We start from the raw sequence: 18,807 nt of genomic DNA on the forward strand, positions 1-18,807 counted from the left end.
GGGGCCCCGGGTAGGGCGCGGCAGAGGGTCCGCCGGGGCGGCCGCCGGCAGCGGGCGGCGCCGTCGGGGCCAGCGTCGGCGGGCGCGGCGATGGGCAGCGTGAGGGGGCCCGGCGGGGCCGCCCTGCGGGCGCTGCTGTCCGTGGCCGCCGGGCTGTTGGCCTGCGGCGGGGCCAGCGAGTACGACTATGTCAGCTACCAGTCCGACCTGGGCCCCTACCCCGGCGGGCGCTTCTACGCCAAGCCCCACCAGTGCGTGGCCATCCCCGCCGACCTGCGGCTCTGCCACAGCGTGGGCTACGACAAGATGGTGCTGCCCAACCTGCTGGACCACGAGACCATGGCCGAGGTGAAGCACCAGGCGAGCAGCTGGGTGCCACTGCTCAACAAGAACTGCCATATGGGTACCCAGGTCTTCCTCTGCTCCCTCTTCGCCCCCGTCTGCCTGGACCGGCCGGTCTACCCCTGCCGCTGGCTCTGCGAGGCCGTCCGTGACTCCTGTGAGCCCGTCATGCAGTTCTTTGGCTTCTTCTGGCCAGAGATGCTCAAGTGTGACCAGTTCCCCCAGGATGACGTCTGCATTGCCATGACAACTCCCAATGCCACCGAGGTCTCCAGGCCCAAAGGTAAGGCATGGCCGGTGCTGCAGCCTTGCTCCTGGCACTGCTGTCTGAGCTGGCAGAGCAGCTGTAAGCCCAGGAGGGGCTGCGTGGGACCGAAAGGGGTCTTGCGGCAAGAGGAGGCTCACCTGAACTCTGCTTCTTGGCAGCAGCCCTCCTCCAGCCTCCGAGCACTCGCGGCACACTCCTGTCCCCAGGAAGGCAGGATGCCCTGCCAGCTGCTCATCCCTATCCCGGAGCCAAGCCTCGGGACAGGCTGTTTGGGGCACGGCGGGGGTGCACCGGGGCTGGGCTGCAGCCCTGGTGGACCAGGGCCCGACCCTCCGTGCTCAGGTGCTGCGGTGCCCTGGCCGCGGTTCTGCTCCCCAGCCCAGCTCCTGCAGGGCTGCTCCGGGCAGCGGGAGGGTGCGTGGCCCCCGCGGCATGAGGTGCTGGCTGGCTGCAGTCAACAGTGACTGTAGTTCTGGAGGGATCCCCCGCATCCCCTGCAGTCCTGGGGCAAGAGACGGGCAGCCGGTGGCAATGAGATCCAGCCCTGCCCTCGGGTGGGCTGTGGGCTGGAGCCGGGGCAAGAGACCTGCCAAGAAATGACCAGGGAAAGTGGACGTGGTTCGTGTTTGTTCCCATTGCGTGCGGCACGTTTCTGTGGTGCCAGACTATGCTTGTTTGTTTGAGTTGCAGTGAGTCTGGCTTGTTGCTGGAAACTTTACAATAAATAAATATCCTGATGTCACTTTGGCATTCGCTGTCGGAAACCGGGAGAGGCTGGAAGGAGGGATGTTTGTAGAGGGAGATGGCAGAGGGCTCTAAGAGAGTGCAGTGCTTTTTGGGGAGCAGAGCCTCGTTGGAGGGGAGTGGCACTCCCGATTCCACGGGGCATAGTGCTGGTGCTTGGGAGGAGCTGGAGGTCCGGGGTGGGGGGGCTGAACTGTTGCCGTGGTTTCTGCTCTGTGTCCAAAGCTACTCTGGAGGGGCAGCTGCCCTTTGCAGTTACCTGCACAGACAAAGGCTGTATGTGGTGCTGGGCTGGCAGCCCTCACCCAGCTGGCAGGGACCGTGCAGGGTCATCCTGCCCATCCTGGAGGGACTTACACTTCAGGGAGCCCTTCCAATACGGGGCAGAAAGGGGTGTCCTGCAGCAGAGGGGTCCCTAGGAGCCTTATGGGGACACATGGAGGGCTGTGGCTGTGGGCTGGCAGGCACGGGGGACACCCAAGCTTGGCACCCAGAGGAGCTCCGTGTCACATCTCACAGTGGCATCCAGAGCCAGGTGGAGTGTGAAGCCTGTGCCCGTGCCAGGGGCTGAGCTCTGGCTGCTCTCATTCCCAGCCTCTCCTGACACTGATGGCAGTACAGCCACACTGGCTTGCCCTTACTGGTGTGGTTGCTGGAGGAAGCTCTTTGTTTTCCAGGAAGGCTCTAAAATAATATGTCCTGTGTGAACCTGGACCCTTGGTCAAGACCGCAGCCGTGTCTTGTGTTGCAGGTACAAAGGTTGCTTTTATTCCCCAGGGACTTGCAGCCAAGCATGCTCCTGGGGCAGCTGGGTCTGAGCTGCCCCTTCCAAGGTCCGAAATAGAGTCTGAGCTGTTTGCAAGTCATTCATTTTACAGACAATGAGCCAAGACCTGGGAACAGTCTTCTAGATGAGCAGCATCGGCCAAGTTTTCCCATGTGTAGTTTTAACAACTTTCTGATCACCTTTCAGACCTGTCTTGGCAGCAGCACGGGGTGGGACACTGCTGCTTTCTTTTGGTGCTCCAAAGAGCTTAGAGTGAGCAGAGCAAACTCCAAGTTAACTGCAGCCACTGCTGTGTTTTGAGCCAGCACCGCCGGGTCTCCTGCGCTCTGCAGAGGATCCGCCGGCAGCTCGGTGACAGCAGGGGCCAGACCCGTCACCTTGGCTCTGGCACTGCCACCTCCTGCAGATGCAGAGTCCTCCTGGGTGAGCTGCAGCTCAGCCCTTGTCCCTGTGCTGGTTGGGTCCTTCCCTCTGTCTGGGCTCTGCCGTGGGCTCCCTGTTTGTCTGTGTTTTCCGCCAGTGCCAGCTCCTGGACCCGCTTTGCTTTTGGGCACTGGGGTGTTTCCTGTTGATTCAAAGAGGGTCAGAACCCAGCAGTGTCCCCCCTTTTCTCTCGGCACTAATAAGAACGAGTCCTTTCAGTATTTTTCCCCATTAACACCTTGAAATTGGAATTTGTTTCTGCCTCTCAAAGAGCTGACCTGTTGAATTCCTTTCTCCTTAAGCACAGGCGGTAAAGCCTGCAGGCCCACGGGATGCATCAGGGGAGTTGCAGATTAATACAGCATTACACATTCCTTCTCCTGCCCCTGGAGTAAGCTGGCTCTACAGCCAGGCATTGGAAAATGGTCAGCAGGGAACAGGCGAGCTGGAAGCAGGCTGAGGTTGTGCTTGGAGTCGAGCCGTCAGCTGCAGACAGGCCCCAGCTGACCTGCAGTGGGCCAGGAGGGTGGGCTGGAGACCTGGCCACGGTGCCTCAGGGGGACCGGGAGGGCAGGTGGTTTTGAGGTAGCTGTGGCTTTACAGAACAGCAGTTTTCTTGGGGTACAGAGCTGTGCCAGAGCTGGCCAGGCCTCTGTCATTCGTGGTCCTGACTGTGGTGTGATGTGGTGTCCCGGAGCAGAGGACAATTTCCCTCCCTGTCAGCATGGGACAGTGTCCCCTGCACGTCTGTGCTGTGACAGGGCTGCAGGAGGCAGGGCTGGAGGATGGGTCGATGTAGGTTGGATAAAAGGAAGTTTTTTTGCAGTGAAGGTAGTAGAACGCTGGCACAGGTTACCCGGATATGGCAGGAACCCCCCCTTGTTCCTAAGGGTGGTCCCCAGCACAGTGATGAACTCCTGGCTCTGCAGCAGATGGAGTCCTGGGGCTGTCTCCCTCCTGGGAGCACCTTCTCTCCCTTGTCATGAGCTCATTAAATGTGTGGCCTGGAAGAAAATATTCTGACTGCTGATTTTAAAAATAAAGTGTTGGGGATGTCATCGTGTCCCCAGAGGTTGGCCTCTGCCTGTGTCTGAGTTAAGATGGTAATGGTGGCAATTGCACGTTAGGGTTTTGGAAGAGGAGGTTACCCAGGTGATGGGCAGATCCCACAGGTACAGAGGTACCAGGAGTGGGACTGTGCAATTGACTGTTGCTGCTGTGAAGGCTGACTTGTGACTTGCACAGAGGGGCGAGTGGAAGGCCGGTTGCTCTGCATGTGTGATTAATAAAGTCGTGGTGCATGTCCCCAGGAATTAGCATTTGGCACAGAAGAGATTTAGGGGTGGCGAGAGGGGAAGAACAAGCCACAGAAAACAAATGTCTCGCCTGAACCCCTGTGGGGCTTCTGTGGCTGAGGAGACATGACTGTGGTCGTGGCCGTGCCCCTCTCGCCAGCTCTGCCCTCTCTTTCTGGGACACCTCTCTGCTTTTTCAGTGCAGCAATGCTGTGGGTTTGCTGGCCTGGCTGAGGGCTGGGAGGCCGCAGGTCTGCACGCAGGGACCGGCAGATGTTTTGCTGCAGCGTTGTCCCCGAGAGTAACTCCCTTGTGTGGGAAGAGCCCTCCATCCTGCTGGACCAGGAACAAGCAGCATCTCCCGGCTCCATAAATTCATCTGCCAGTAGCGCAAATCTGCGTCTGTGCTGCTGGGTGGTCTCTGCTCTGGCTGCAGGCGGGAACCTGGAAACAGATTCTTATTCTCTGGGTGCAGTGAGCTTTCCTCCCAGGACATGTCCCAGTGAAACCTCCTGGGCTGGCTTTTCCCAAGAGGCAGATGCTGGCCCCTGCCCAGGGCTGGCGAGCAGAGCCAGCTCTGCTCCTCTGCAGCCGTGAGGCTGCGCTGGGCTCAAAACAAAGGAGCAAAGAAGACCCTGCTCTGGGACAGGGTGGGAGGGAGGGCAGTGAGGGGCTAGCCAAGCGCTGCCTGGGCAGCCTGCAGGGTGGTCCCCAGCACCCAGGGGAACACTGTGCTGAACTGGGCTGTCCCAGTCCTGAACCCCCCTGCCTGGCACTGGGGTGGTCCCTTGGTGTGTGAGCCATCCCTGGGCACTGTCCTCCTGCTGTGCTGGGGTTGGGGCACCGTGTGCTCACCTGGGCATGCCATGGGGAAGGAATGTCAGCAGGCTGTGGGCCAGGCTCCCCTCAGCTGAGTGCCTGGTCCTGAGAACTGTTCTCCCTGCCAGGGCTGTCCTCTTGCTGTTGGCAGCTGCCTGCCCCTGCCTATGTCTGGCCTTGGGGCCACTGACAGCATTGGAGTGGGGTTGGCAGGAGGCTGCCCGTGGCCAGTGCTGCCCTGTGATCTGGTGTAGGGCTCCTGGCCCCAAGCAGGGTGTTGTCCTGCAGAGCTGGGAGCTGGGAACCCGGGCAGGGTGCCTGGGCACGTGCCCCCCTCGAGGGCAGCGGTCTGGCAGCGTGGGCAGCCTGGCTCTGTGGTGCTTCTCGAGCTGGCTTTTCACTGCCTCTCTCTTTGCTTCTCCTCTCCTGCCAGGAACGACTGTGTGTCCCCCTTGTGACAACGAGATGAAGTCAGAGGCCATTGTGGAGCACCTGTGTGCCAGCGAGTTCGGTGAGGGGGAGCAGGGGGGCATGGGGGGGTTCCCAGGTGGGCAGGGCCAGCACGGCTCCTGGGTGGGGACCACCGGGTTCCCCCACTGCCCTGCCCGGGACGGTGGCGGTGTGGGCCAGTCTGTCCCCGAGGCCAGCAGCCTGTGCCTCTAGATGTCAGTGTGGGTGCGTGGAGGAGGGCGCTGCGGCGGGGCTGGGCTGGGCTGGGCTGGGTGTGCGGGATGTGCCCGCTCCCGCTGCCGAGCTCTCGGGACAGGGCCGGCAGGACAGGGGCAGCGGGTCTGAGGCAGTGCCCGCACACTGCCTGGCCCAGGGGCAGTGCTGGGCATCCCTCCTGCTCGTCCTGGGGAAATGTGGGGCCTGGGGTCACCTGCCAAAGCAGCTGCCGCAGGGGTTGGGGCAGAAGTGGCAGTGCCAGTTCTTTGGGGAACTCAGGGGGGTTTGTAACTTAACCCTGGTGTTCCCAAGCTTCTGTGTGCTTGCAGGAATAATGCATGGACCCTTATTCTGCCTGCAAGTATGAAGGAGGAAACCAGCCTCCTTTTCCCCCAGATTGCTTGTGCTGCTGTTATTTCTTTATGGCAAAGTTATGCTGCTCTTGTCGAATCTAGGCATAAAACCCCAAAGCCAATCCTTGTCTAGCTAGGGCCAAGCTGTGAGCTTAAAAATGCAGAGCTACTTGAAAGCTGTGTCCTAAATATATTATGAGTGAGTGAGTGAGTCAGACAATCGGAGGTAAACTGAACTTCATTTTAAAAAAAAGATTATCACAGGGAAAAATATTAGCTTTCTCAGATCAAACCCAGAATTAACTGGTTGTGACATCCTTGCTGGTGTATGTAACTTTCCCGGAAGGTTATTAAAGGCATATTGAACAAGGTGTGCATTCCTGGGGGATTAACACTCGAATGTGCCCTGTGCCAGAGTGTGCTATGCAAACCCAAACCTGCTCTGCATGCTGGCGTGTTACCCTTTCTGCTGGAAATGAATTCTCGACTCTCCTGCAGATTTGGTATGCCAGAAGTCCTAAGTTCAGCTCAGGCTTTTTCTGAGAGGGAAAAGCATCAACAGGAACACCCATGTAATAGTTTCCCAGGAATGTGCATACTTCTGGTTGGTGGGGGAATGGGAGCAGGCACTCGGTGCACAGCCTGGCTGGGCAGCAGGAGATGCTGGGCACTCAGAGCAGGGTGAGCCGGGGTGCTCAGAGCTCTGCCCTGGGCAGGCACAGGGTGGGAGCTGAACCACAGCTGCCCCTACCCCACTGACAGCGTGGGGAGAGACTGGGGCAGGGAGCAAGTGGCCTCTGGGACCAGCCCAGCTGGTTGGGGCAGGGAGCAAGTGGCCTCTGAGACCAGCCCAGCTGGTTGGGGCAGGGGCTGCTTGCCTGGGCTTGCAGAGGCTCTGGCTTGGGGACCTGCATCCCAGAGGAGGAGCCAGGGGCACTGGCCGGTGGCTCCGTTGCTGGTGGGTCACTGCAGTCCCCATCACCTTGCCAGAGGTGTGTGAAGAGTGAGCTGAGGTGGCATCCTGCTGGTGGGCAAGTGCCAGGAAGGCAAATAACAAGTTTAACCACATGCTTGTCGTCAGCTTCTGCCACTAAATATCCTCCCGTGCTCTGGGACAGTTACACAACGGGGAGCAGAGGCCAAACCAGAGGAATTCGTGGCCTTGGGACAGTGACTTGCCCACAGTGTAAGTTGTTATTGGGAAATACTGTGGTGACAGTGTCCAGAGGGTGGAAATATTTCTTGGCAGATGTGGCCAGTCTGTAGCCAGCTGGGAGCAGGAGCAAGGGCTGGGATGCAATGCAGGTCCTACCTGTGCCCTCTGAGGGAAGGCAGCACGAGGGCTCTGGGGGATGTCTCAGCTGGGGTGAGCAGAGGAGATGTGGGCTTTAGCAAGTTTTCCCAAAGCACAGTGCGTGGCCCTTGGATCTTTGTTTAGTCTTGGGGCTTTACTGTCGTGGGGTGATTTCTCAAGGAGAGCTGTTTATCTGGCTCTAAAATAAACTCCCGACCCTTCAGACTGAGGTTCCTCATGCACATCCACCAAGGTAAACACTGGCAGCTGACAGGTTACAGATCCTCATCAAAGCCAGACATGTACAATAAATGTTTAAACTAACATGTGCTGCACGGGGCAGCTGTTGCTGGGTTCTGCACCGATTCCCACTGTAATTGTTACTGTAGTTTTCTCTTACGTCCCAGGAGCTCGTTACAGACAAGAGGTGAGGAGCACTTTGCCCACCACAGACATGTGGCTGTGCCAGGGTAGGAGGTGGATGTGTGGCAGCCCTGGAAGTGATCTTGAGGACAGCGCAGGAAGAGGGCTGCAGCCAGCTGTGAACACAGGGAGACTGTAAAGAAAAGGTAGAAGAGGGTGCTGGGGTTCAGGGGGGTGCCAGGGGACTGCCAGCCTCGTGGTCCAGCAGAACTCTGGGTTTGCCTTCGTTTGAGCAGTGGTGACCGTGGGCTCTGGGTGCTGGTTTGAGGTGGCTCGGCAGCTCTTCCAAGAGCAGGAAGGTCCCAGTGGGGTGTCAGTGAGGGGTGCCAGGCCCCTGGCCTGGCCACAGAGCCGTGCAGGGGGCTGGGGTGGGTCCATGGGTGTCACTGCAGTGTAGGTTTTGGTGCAGTGCTGGTGTGCTGGGGCAGGAGGGATGCGAGAGGAAGTGTGAGATCGGCCTCCCGTGTCCCCACTGCCGCCTCCCCCGGCTGCCCTGGGCTGCAGCCAGCGCTTGTTTCTTACTCCTGGAGTTCATTCCATGCTCTGTTTCTCTTAGTGATTTTATTTATTGTTTCTGCCCTTTCTCTGGGGTCTGAGGGGATCCTGCTGAACGGGCTCTGTGGCACTGGGGACTGCAGAACAATCAATACATGCTGTTTATTTTCTCCCGGTGACTGACAGCTCCTTGCCTGCAGTCTTCTCCTGTTACAGCCCTAATGTGTCTTCTGGCAGGTTTCCTCCTTCTCAGTGATTTCTAAAGGAAGGAGAAATGAGGCTGAAGGAACAGTGGAGCTTTCCCTTCTCTCACATTTCCTTTCCTGCCCATGAGGTGCTGGAGTGGGGCCCGTGCAGGCAGGAGAACACCAGAGGCAGGGTCCTGGTGACAGGCTCCTGTGCCACGTGGGGCAGTGGGTGCCGGTGCTGCAGCCGATGCCAAGGCAGCCTGTGCAGCTGCTGGACTGGAAAGGTGGCACGTGCTTGTGCCGTGGGCAGCCCTCTGGGTCTCTTCCTGGGGTCAGCTCCTGCCTGGCAGCCACGGCTGAAGATTTAGTGTGTCCAAGCAAACACACCCCGGGGTCTCAGAGGCGATTCTGGCCCTTCTCCTGCTCGGCGCTGAGGCGGATTTGGTGCAGCACGGGGGGAGCAGAAAGGCCAAGGCTCCCAGTGAGGAGCTGTTTGCTTTGGCAGCTCAGCTGGGGCCCGGAGCCAAGGCTCCATCCGTCCCGCTCGAGCCTCTCGCCCGCCGCAGGGGCGTTCCCAGGGCTGGGGAGGTGCCAGACGAGCTGCCCCAGCAGCGACTGCACCGGGGTCCCCCCGCCAAACCCTGGGGTTTAGGAAAGCCACGAGCCAGGGGCCGCCTCCCTCTGTGGGATGGGGAGCTCTGGGAGTGGGATGTGCACTGGGAACAAATGTGCCCTCGGGTGCTGCTGGTCTGGTGTGCGTGGGAACACGGGTTGTGGGAATGTGGCCCAATTTGGGGAGCAGTGGGGGCCAGGGGGCCAGGTCACTGAAGGGGGGTGAGGGCTGAGCAGAGATCGTCGTGCTCTGTGATTGCTCAGCCTGCAGCACTGCAGGCAGCTGGAGCCTGGTGCTCCCTGAGCCGGGCTGTGTTCATCTGGGCAGCACTGCAGGCTGTTGCTGGTGACAAGGACATCACTGCTGGGAAGAGTGGAGTCTGACACAAACTATTTGCACCCCTGATCTGCCTCCTCCTTCACCCCCCTTGGCGTTCTCCCATCTTGGCTCCGTGCGCTGCTCTGCACGAGCAAGGTTTGGATGAGGTTTTGGTTCACATCTGGATTTGTGGTTCCCCTGGGCAGCTCCCATGAACCTGCATGGCTGGCTCACGAGCTGCAGTGTGCAGGGAAGGGAGCAGCTGTGAGCTCCCACGGCACAGGATTACCAGGCCTCCTTTGTCTTCCATGCTTGGAGCAGGACAGCTCCTGCACCAGCTGCCAGGTCCTTTTCTTCCTCTAGCAACAAGGATTGAACCTTGCAGTGATCCCAGCAGAGCAGTCTGCAAACAAGCCATTTCACAAAAGTCTCTTATTGTGCCACTGTAATGGTGTTTTACATCCCTCCTGCACTGGCCACTCCTGTGCTTAGTGCAAGGGCTCCAGGTCAGCACGGATAAAGAAACTGAGGCTCACACTGAGGGTGTTGCTGCTGCTGCCCAGTTATGTCATGGAGTTTAGAGCTGCCCGAAAACGACTCGCTTCCTTTTCCAGATTTGTTGCAAACTGATCTGGTTCAGCATCTCCAGCTCCTTAAAGCTGGAACCTCTTTAGCTCCTTAAGCATCCTGAATTTGGAAAACGGATGGAATGAAAACTTCGCTTGGGTTTCCAGTCCTGGATTACTTTCCTGTACAGTCACAGTGTAGCACGACAGGGCTCTTGGCAAACCCAGCCGGTGTTTTTGGCACAGGGGCAGGCAAACACCACTGCCCCTGTTGCCAGGGCAGTGGATGGGAGCAGAGGGTGATGTCTGTGCTGCCTGCTCGGGGTTGTCAGCGCTGTCCTGCTGCCATCCCTTGCTGGAGGGGGGAGCAGCGCTGCCTTCCAGGAAGCAACACGTGTTTTCTGCTGCACGTTCCAGCAGAGCAGGACTTCAAGGAACGATGCTGCGGAGCCAGAGGCTCCTGTGGGCTGCCTGCACCCGCCCTCGGACTCAAATGAGAAGGGACAGCAGCCAATTAATCACCTCTCTGAGCACTAGTTATCTGCAGCTCTGAAGTAAACTCCCAAACCTTGGAAATGTGTTAGTAATTTTTGGCCATATGTGCTTTTCCCCAAAAAGGAGGCAAAGCCAAATGGCTCAGACGTGATACTTTAATGTACAACACATTTTCATCATTTTTACCATGTATGCAAAATTCTTCTTCATGGTCAGGCAAAAGAACATTAATTTTATTTTTTTTTTTTTGGGTTTGGGATTAACTCGGGAAAATGCTGAACCCAAAGAGGAGAGTATTTTCCATGGAAGTTGTATCAGACCAACTCCCCTTCTCCTGGGGAGGGTGCAGGCACATGTCTGTTCTGGGCCCTTAAGGCTGTGTGACTGGGTCTCCTCAGCTCCATGCAGACTCCCAGTGCTTGGAAACTTGTTTCACAGGCACCTGAGGGCCGGTGTGACTGCAAACAAATGCTTGAGAAGCCAAATTGACCTTTTAAATGATCCTTTCAAGAATCTCTCCATGCCTCCAGAGCAGGGAAATCACCCTGTTTACTTAGCTAACGTTTTTCTTTCAAAGAGCTCCCCGGCAGCTGAACAAGTCCCCTCTCAAGCAGAAAGCGCTGGATGCTTTGCTGGGGGAAGGGGAACAGAGACGTCAGTGTTTGACCCTGATGCTCTCCCGGGCTTGGGGACGGCTCCATCTCAGGCACAAGGGTGTGTGTGACACCACGGGCCACGTCACTGAGCAGGGGGACACAGGAGCTGAGTGGGGACAAAGGGGGTGCAGGAGTGGGGCACTGGATGTCTGCAGTGGGGCAGGGCACTGCTGCTGTCCTGGGGTCACGGTGCCAGTGCCCCCTCACCCCCAGCCTCACTTAGCAAAGGCTTTGTGCTGGTGAAGGCTGCTCAGGAGTTGTGTTGTTTTTCCCCTCTCTCTGGCTTGTTTTGCAGCTCTTAAGATGACCATAAAGGAAGTGAAGAAGGAGAACGGGGACAAGATGATCATCCCACGGAAGAGGAAGGCACTGAAGCTGGGGCCCATCCGGAAGAAGAACCTGAAGAAGCTGGTGCTGTTCCTGAAAAATGGGGCAGACTGTCCCTGCCATCAGCTGGACAACCTCGGCCACTACTTCCTCATCATGGGCCGTCAGGTGAAGACCCAGTACCTGTTGACAGCCATCTACAAGTGGGACAAGAAGAACAAGGAGTTCAAGAAGTTCATGAAGAAGATGAAGTCTCCCGACTGCCCGACGTTTCCGTCCGTGTTCAAGTGATGCGGGAGAGCCGCTGCCCGGGCTGGGCTCGCCCCTCTGCAGCAGGGGTGCTGGAGCCAAGCCCTCCTGCTGCTCCATCCTGCTCCTCAGAGCCCCCTCAGTGACCCCAGCCCTCCCACATCCCGCTGCCGGTGTTTGCCCGCTGGCCTGGGCGTGCCACGTGTGTGCCCCGAACAGTCGCTGGGGTCACACACGGTGTCTGTCCACGGCACCTAAAGACCTGTCACTCCACAGACATGTACAGCCACTCAAATAGCAGCTGTCAGGTAAAGAGGGCAAGCAGAGGGGTGTGAGGTGATGTCCAGAGGTTACACACCTGCAGAAAGGACCCTTGTGACCATGTCACTCCTGTCTTCATGGCTGCAGGATCGCCCTGAATTCCTGGACGAACCAGAGCCAGCTGATCAGACAGACATCCCATCCTCACAGTCCCCTTACAACCTCTGAGAAAAACTCCTAATTGCCCTCACTGTAAAAAAATCCCGTTGTAGTCTAAATGTGCTTTGTCTAAGCCTTAATCCCAGGTCCTTGTGGTGCCTTGCTGGGCTGGAGCCCTCCCTCACCAGCATCTCTCCAGTGTCTCACCAGGTGCCTGCCCTGGCCTCTGCCACACTGTGAGCCCCTCGTGCCCAGGGCTGTGCTGCTCCCTGGCAGCCCTGGAGCCCCTGGGCCGTGTCCTGCAGTTGTGCACTGGCCCTGGGGGCAGAGGGGGCTCTGTGCCCCACCCGTGCCTTCAGCCTCACGTGGGCCCCCGGCACAGCAGGTCCTGCTGAGCTGCCCTGCCCTCGGCCTGGAGGGCAGTGTCTTGCAGGGGTGCCCAGAGCTGCTGGTGCCCAGAGCTGCTGGTGCCCAGTGCTGCTGGTGCCCAGAGCTGCCACTCCATCTGAGCCCCCTCAAGTGTTGGCCTGCCCGGGGCTCCGGCTGGGGGGAGCTCAGGGCCAGCTCCTGCAGCTCCCTCACTTCCCCAGTGATGTTCTGATGGTTCCTCCAGGCTGCTGGCTCAGTCCCAGAGTGCAGCAGGCTGAGGACTCGTCCCCACGGAGCTGCAGGGAACGCGTCGGCTCCGCCTTTCCCTCCTTGCTGTCCCTGTGGGACCCATCAGTCTGGGCTTTGTCTGTTTGGTCTGTGACAACTTGGCTTTGTATCATTCTACATTTTTTTCCCCCTAATCAAAATGTTGTGTTTGTATGATTTCAAATAGTTTATGAAAGACAAAGAGTATCTCATCTGAATGATTGCATTTATCGACCAAACTGAAATGCATTATTCTGTTAATTGGACAAGTTCTCTTTTCCATGGACCCATATCATTCCACATTCATTGTCCTTCCTGCTTCCATTCAGTATTCTCATCCATCAGCAATACTCTAGGAGAATGAATATCTGAGAGCTGAGATAATCCTGCTGTATCATGGTTAAATGAAATAACAAATCCTCATTTTTGAGGTTTGAACCAAGCCCACTCAAAGCTGGTAAATTAATTATTCCTTAGCTCAGGAGTGCTGTTTATTCCCCATGTGGGAACAGAGCTGTGGACTTGGTTGTAGAAGAATTCCACGAAGAAGCCAAGCACTCTGAGGAATGATGTTTCACAGCTAACAGAGATGGATTTAGAACATGAACTTTGTAGAGAGTCTCACTAGGTTGTCTTAGACCACCATTTGTAGTAGTGTTGTTTCTTTATTGCAAAATTAATCATTGTAGATAATGTGCTTTTATCAGTGAAGAAATAAATAAACAAACCACAGGCTTTAACATCACAGATTGATGAGGTGAGTGATGGAGAGGGCTGGCAAACCCAGCTGGGTGGGAAATGGAGTGAAAGGCTGGTTGTCTGTGAGTGCCCACAGTGGCAGCACCACAAAAGCCTCGCAGGGACCGGGGCAGGGACCTTCCATCTCCCCTGGCTCCCCTTCCTGAGCACACAGGGCAGCAGAGGAGCTGGCCTGGGGGCTGTCAGCAGTCCCAGGGGGTTGGACTGGGCTGCCCAGGGCAGTGGTGGAGTCACCATCCCTGGAGGTGTTCAGGAAATGACTGGATGTGGCACTTGGTGCCACTGTGGTTGATGTGGTGGAGTTCAGTCCAAGGTTGGACTCAATGACCTTGGAGGTCTTTTCTGCCCCAGTGATGCCATCAATGATTCCTTGCTCCCTGCCTGCAGCAGCTGTAGCTCGTTGCAGGGAAAGCAGGGCCCTTCCTGGGAACCTCCTGCTGCTTTGGCCAGTCCTGGCTGCAGCTCACAGGTTGTTTGCATTAAGGGGATTTTTTACCCACCTGAGGGTGAATGTGCTGCAGTCTCAGTTGGGTCTCTGGTGCAGGGGGAGGTTTGAGAGATTGGGGGAAGCGACAAGTTCTTTCTGCAGCACATTTGGCTGGAGACATCAGCAATGCTGACACCACGAGAGAGGTAAGGCCAGTGCTGTGGGGCTGCTGCCTGGGGTCTCCTTTTCCCAGCTCAGAGCTGGTGCCTGGGGTGGTTTGGGCTCTGCTTTGTGCATTTCTCTGCTGGGTGGTCTGTGATTGCTCGACAAAGCGTGAGCACCAGGTAGATTGAAGAGGTGCAGGAAGCCAGGCAGTGTGTTTGCTGAGTATTTACCAACTCAGTTCCTTCACTGACTTCTTGTAACTGACAACTCTGGGAGTATCTTTACGTTGTGTAAAAAGTGAGACTCACAGACAAGTGCTGCATGTGGGGGCATTTGCTGTCTTTAGGTTTCCTGTGTTGCTCTCTGATAAGAAAAGTCTACTGAAACCTGAAGTGGTCTAAGTGTAGACTAAGGAGAAAGCACCCGAGGTCCTGGAGTCGTGCTCATGCTGGATCATATGGAGCAAACAGACTTTGGCTGAAATGAGAAAGCATGAGAGGCTCCTTAAATCAGACACTGCCTGTCTGCTGGTGTAGCATTCCCTGGAGCAGAGAGATGTGTGTTTGTGCAGTTTATGGGTACATTTTACATTTTAAAATGTCAGATGCTGGTTGTTATAATGAGTTCCAGTTTAAGTTACAAGCATTTGTGTAAATGCTCAGTTTAAGACGTGTCATGCTGGGAGACAACTTCAGTTCTGCCCTGCTGAGGGCTGTGGGGTGTCCAAGGGACAGGGACGTGCCACCTCTGGGCTGCTCAGGCTTGCTGTCTGCCTGGACTTATCTGAAGTAAGAATCTTAAATCCTAAAATAAAATATCATCCTTTTGTGACTCAGTTTATCCTCCCAATAATGTTTATCTTCTTTGCTCCAGCATTCCTTCTGTCGAGTACCGCCCGTTAATTGAGTTTCTGGCCTCCAGTTGTAGTTCAGTTATAAACAAATACAGTTTTCTTTCATGCTATACAAAAAGTCATCTTCCATCCCTCAATTAATTTTTCCCATTGCTGACAGTCTGAGTTCTGCTTTGACCTCTGCTGGGGGAGAACTGTTGAGGAGTTGGGGAGGACTGGTTCTCCTGGGGCAGGCAGGGTGTCAGCCTGGTGTCCTGCTCTGTGAACGCTGTACATGACGAGGGGGTGACACACCCCGGCCGTGCCAGCCTGGAACTGGCTTGTCAGGGGCTCACAGGCAGCAGCTGCTCTGGGCTCATCAGCCAAACAGGGAGGGTCCTGCTTTCATCAGCTGTTCCACAAACAGGTAACCCAGGGCTGCGGTGACTGCAGCACAAGTGACTGAGAAATAACAGAAGCAGTGATAACAGAAATGACAAACTGCTTCCCTTGGCAGGCAGATGGAGCTGCTCTGACAGCAATCACTGCTCTGAGCAGTGCCAGGGGGAGAGGGGGCAGATGAGCCCCCCATGGCTAGAGATGGGCCCCCAGTGAGGGGCTGCTCAGTGAACACCCAAGGTCTCAGCTGGAATGTTCTGCAGAGCCACAGCGAGACCCTCCCTCCACCCACCCCAGCACCAGTAGCACTGCAGAGAGAATGCTCCACCGTGTTCCAGGGGCTGCTCCTGCTTTCTCACTGCATCGAGCTGGATGACCCTTAAAAAGGACACACACACACGTAATTAAAGCCACCCTCCACCCCAAGGCCAGAGCTGTGTCTGGAAACCGCCGTTCCCTGGCGCGGAGGCTCCTTTTCCATCCCAGCCCAGCTCCACGCGCCGCGGCGGCACCGCCGTGGAGAACGGGCTCCTGAGAGCCAGGAGGGAGAAACGTCTTCCAGTGTCTTCAGCAAGTGCCTTTGAAATCCCTGTTTTGCAGAGGAACAGACTTTTTTTGTTACTATTTCTTTCCCCGTAATCCCACCCGAGCCCCTGAGCGTGCTGCCTGTTGGATGAGCTGCTCCCTCTGGGCGCTCTGTAGGTGTCTGAGCCACGCTCGAATGTCCTCCTTGGAAGGGGAGTGGGGCAAGCTGGCGGCTCCTCCGCTCTTGGGAGCTTCTCGTTGCAGACAGGCCCACGTGCGGAGTCCAGGAGCTCTGCAGCACGTGGCTGCCCGAGGCAGAGCCCGGCCCGGAGAGCCCTGTGGGAGGAAGCGCAGATCAACCTGTCAGGGTGGCCCCGTCTGCGCCACGGTGGCCTCGCAACCTTTGGAAAATGAGGGCTTTGTTTCAAGGACTTCCCATCAGAGGCTGGAATCTCCTCTGGGGCGGCAGCCTGCCACAAGAATGCTGCCTGCGTGGCGGGAGCGGGGTCCGCTTGCCCCTGCCCTTGGCGCGGGCTCTGCCAGCGCCGGGGGAGCCCTGGCCCCGTCCCCTCCTGGCACAGCAGAGTGATGGATCTGTCTCCACTCGCAGGGCGAGGGCACGGGCACGCTGCGGCACAGCGGGCTCCTCTCACAGCCTGCCAAGATCCCGAGAGCCACGAGCAGCCAGCAAACAGTCCCTCTTTTCTGCAGGAGTGTGCTCGGATGGGGAGTTCGCTGCTGTCTGAAAAGTTTTTCCTTTAGAGGCAACCAGGAGATGTTTGCCAAGCCATGGCTGTGGAGAGTGAGAAGAGGGAAGCCAGGACAGGGCTGGCAGGAGCCATACCTGGTACAGTCAGCACTGCAGGGTTTGGGGTCCAGCTCTGCTCCCACTCCTGAGGTGTGGGAAGAACAGCTCTCTCTGAGACTCCGTGGGGCTGCCACCAAAGCTCTTCTGCTTTTTCTTTAGCTTAGGTTGGGGCAGGTTGGGCTGTTGGCAACCTCTGCTTCAGCACTTCACTGCCTCTATCTTTCTTCAAACTCTTGAGTTATTAATGTGGCTGAGAGGTTAATTTACTGGGAGGTGTAATGTTGTATATGAATAAATTATGGCCCCAGAAGGATGGTGGAGAGGGAGTATCTCTGCTGTTACTTGGAAAGAAATGAGGAGATCAGGGCATTTGCCTTGGGCAGCCTCTCGTGTGTTCAGAACCACATTAAACCCCCCAAATAACAAACTGCAGCCCCTTGAGGCAAATGTGACACCTTTAAACGGGTCATCCTGAAGTGGGGGTGATCACACCCAGCCCAGGCCCCTCAGCTCCTGCACAGCAAGGGCAGATACAGCTCTGGAGAGGGCTGAGCTGTGTGTGGGAGCTCCGAGGTGGTTCCACAGGTGGCTGTGTGAGGCCATGTGCCTTCTCCCGGGGCTCGTGTGACAGTGGTGGCCGTGTTGGCCTGGCCAAGCCCATGGTGCTGGCTGGCATGTTCAAGTTTGTGTGTCAAGTGGTCTTTGACAAACATTTAGCCTGATATTAAGATTTTATTAAAGTCCCCCTCCTGGATTAGCTCCTGCTGAGACTTGAGGCATCACTGTGGGTGATGATTAAACACTGTCCTGCACAGCTGAATCTTTGCAGCCCTGCCTGCCTGCTCTGGAGTGTTTGCAATTTCTTTACCACTTCATGATCTTTCCTCTCACTCACCCTGAATGTTTATTTAATAATCCTGGAAGACCTTTTAAGCTTCCTGGGTTTAATGTTTGCTAAACACCCTGTCACTTCCACTTGTATTGATAATTCCCGGCCCTGTGCTTTGCCCTGCGGCCACGCCAGGGGACGGGACAGCTCCACACCAACACAGACCCCAAAAGCTGGTGCTGCCCCGGGGGGGTCCGTGGGAGCTGCAGGGGGGGCTCCTCAGCTGGATCATCTCCCCTTGCATTACCTCAGCCCCCGCTCTCCCCGGGCCCTGGCAGTATTAGTTTCACAAATTCATTTTCCTTCACAAAAGCTTTTGGTTACTTTGGGATTAGGGACTGTTTAGAGTTCATTGTTTTCCCCGAGCTGCCTTGTTTTGCTGTAACGCTGAGACGCCTGGGCTGCAGGAACCTAATCCCCCTCCTCCTCCAGCAGCCCAGCTCTGTGAAAATCCGTTCTCTGCTTTAGTGCAAATTGTTGATGGGAGATAGCAGCGGGGCTTTCTGCTTCCATTTAATGTGTCAGCGGGGAAAGACATCTGCTTGCAATTATGGGCATGGCCTCGCTGAAGGATTGGCCTGGTAGATTTTTATAAGATAATAGGAAATCTTTATCAATTCATAATTCCTGGTGTCAAAGAGAGGAATATGTTTCATTTAAAATGTTCACCTTCTATTTTACAAAATTGTGGGATAAGCCATGAGATTGATATCAAGGGAAGAGATTGGAGTGTGCTCTGTGCTCGCTGTGAAGGGCCAGTCCCACCTTTCCCACGTGAGAACCTCTGAGCAGGCGAGGGCCAGTCTGGGGAGCTCTGCTGCTGGTCCCTCTGCCACGTGCCCAGAGAGGCAAATCCTTTTGGAAATGATGTGCTGCTGACTTTGCAGCGTGCTCTGGAATAGCAGAACTGTCCCCAGCACAGCGCCCAAGGCATTGGAGTCTCTTGGATGGGGCAAAGGAGCTGCTGTGCACCAGCACCTCCTGAGCTGGTGGCCAGACCCCGTGGCATCCTGGCACATCCCCAGCAGCTGCAGGAATAGCCTCGGGGGCAAAACACTGTTCTCACTTCCCCCCAGCCCAGAATAGCTGGTGCTGGAGGGAGTGCTGGCTGCCTGCCCCGGGAGGGCAGCTCGGGGGCCTGGGGACACGCTGGGACAGGCTCGTGGTCACAGCATGGGCTGCCCAGAGGGCTGGAGGAGGCTCCTGCTGTGCTGGGCTCCTTCCAGCCCAGTGGGAGCCTCCTGCCTGCCCGGGGAGCGGGGAGGGGGCTGCTCCCTGCCCTGATCCTCCGTCTCCCCTCAGAGCTGCTCCTGGCAGGACACGCTGTCACTGCAGCTATTCTTGGCCCTGCTCAGCCTGTTTGTCAGCCCTCTGGGAGGCTGCTGTAATCTCCCCTGTGATTGGGGGTCTCAGAGCGTGTTCAATACCATTAACAAAACAAGCAAATAATAACAATAACGATCTGTGCTCAGGAATGCTCCTGAGAGGAGCTGGAATTGCACTCAGTGCCTTTCAGCTAAGAAAGCTCCTCATGCTTCAGCCTTGGCAGATTCTCAGGGGCTGCAACTCCAGCTCTGGGAACTTTCTATGCTCTCTTGTCCATCAGCTCCAATTCCTGTTCCCTGC

At 56.6% G+C, this 18,807-nt stretch overlaps 1 protein-coding gene across 3 annotated transcripts; it reads left to right on the top strand.

Moving 5' to 3' along the window:
* The first annotated feature begins 78 nt into the window (after positions 1-78).
* On the top strand, positions 79-13,124 carry SFRP1 (secreted frizzled related protein 1). Of its 3 annotated transcripts, XM_017831836.1 has the most exons (3): positions 79-625; positions 5,112-5,189; positions 11,041-13,124. In XM_017831836.1, exons 1-3 carry the CDS (start codon positions 91-93, stop codon positions 11,361-11,363), a joined length of 936 nt encoding a protein of 311 aa, XP_017687325.1. In that variant the 5' UTR covers positions 79-90; the 3' UTR covers positions 11,364-13,124. The 3 variants fall into 3 exon arrangements, with proteins under 3 accessions (XP_017687325.1, XP_017687326.1, XP_017687327.1); XM_017831837.1 differs by lacking the exons at positions 5,112-5,189; positions 11,041-13,124 and adding an exon at positions 769-1,346; XM_017831838.1 differs by lacking the exons at positions 5,112-5,189; positions 11,041-13,124 and adding an exon at positions 772-1,346.
* Positions 13,125-18,807: the final 5,683 nt, after the last annotated feature.

This window comes from Lepidothrix coronata, unplaced genomic scaffold, assembly GCF_001604755.1.
Source record: "Lepidothrix coronata isolate B3197 unplaced genomic scaffold, Lepidothrix_coronata-1.0 Scaffold197, whole genome shotgun sequence".
NCBI lineage: Eukaryota > Metazoa > Chordata > Aves > Passeriformes > Pipridae > Lepidothrix > Lepidothrix coronata.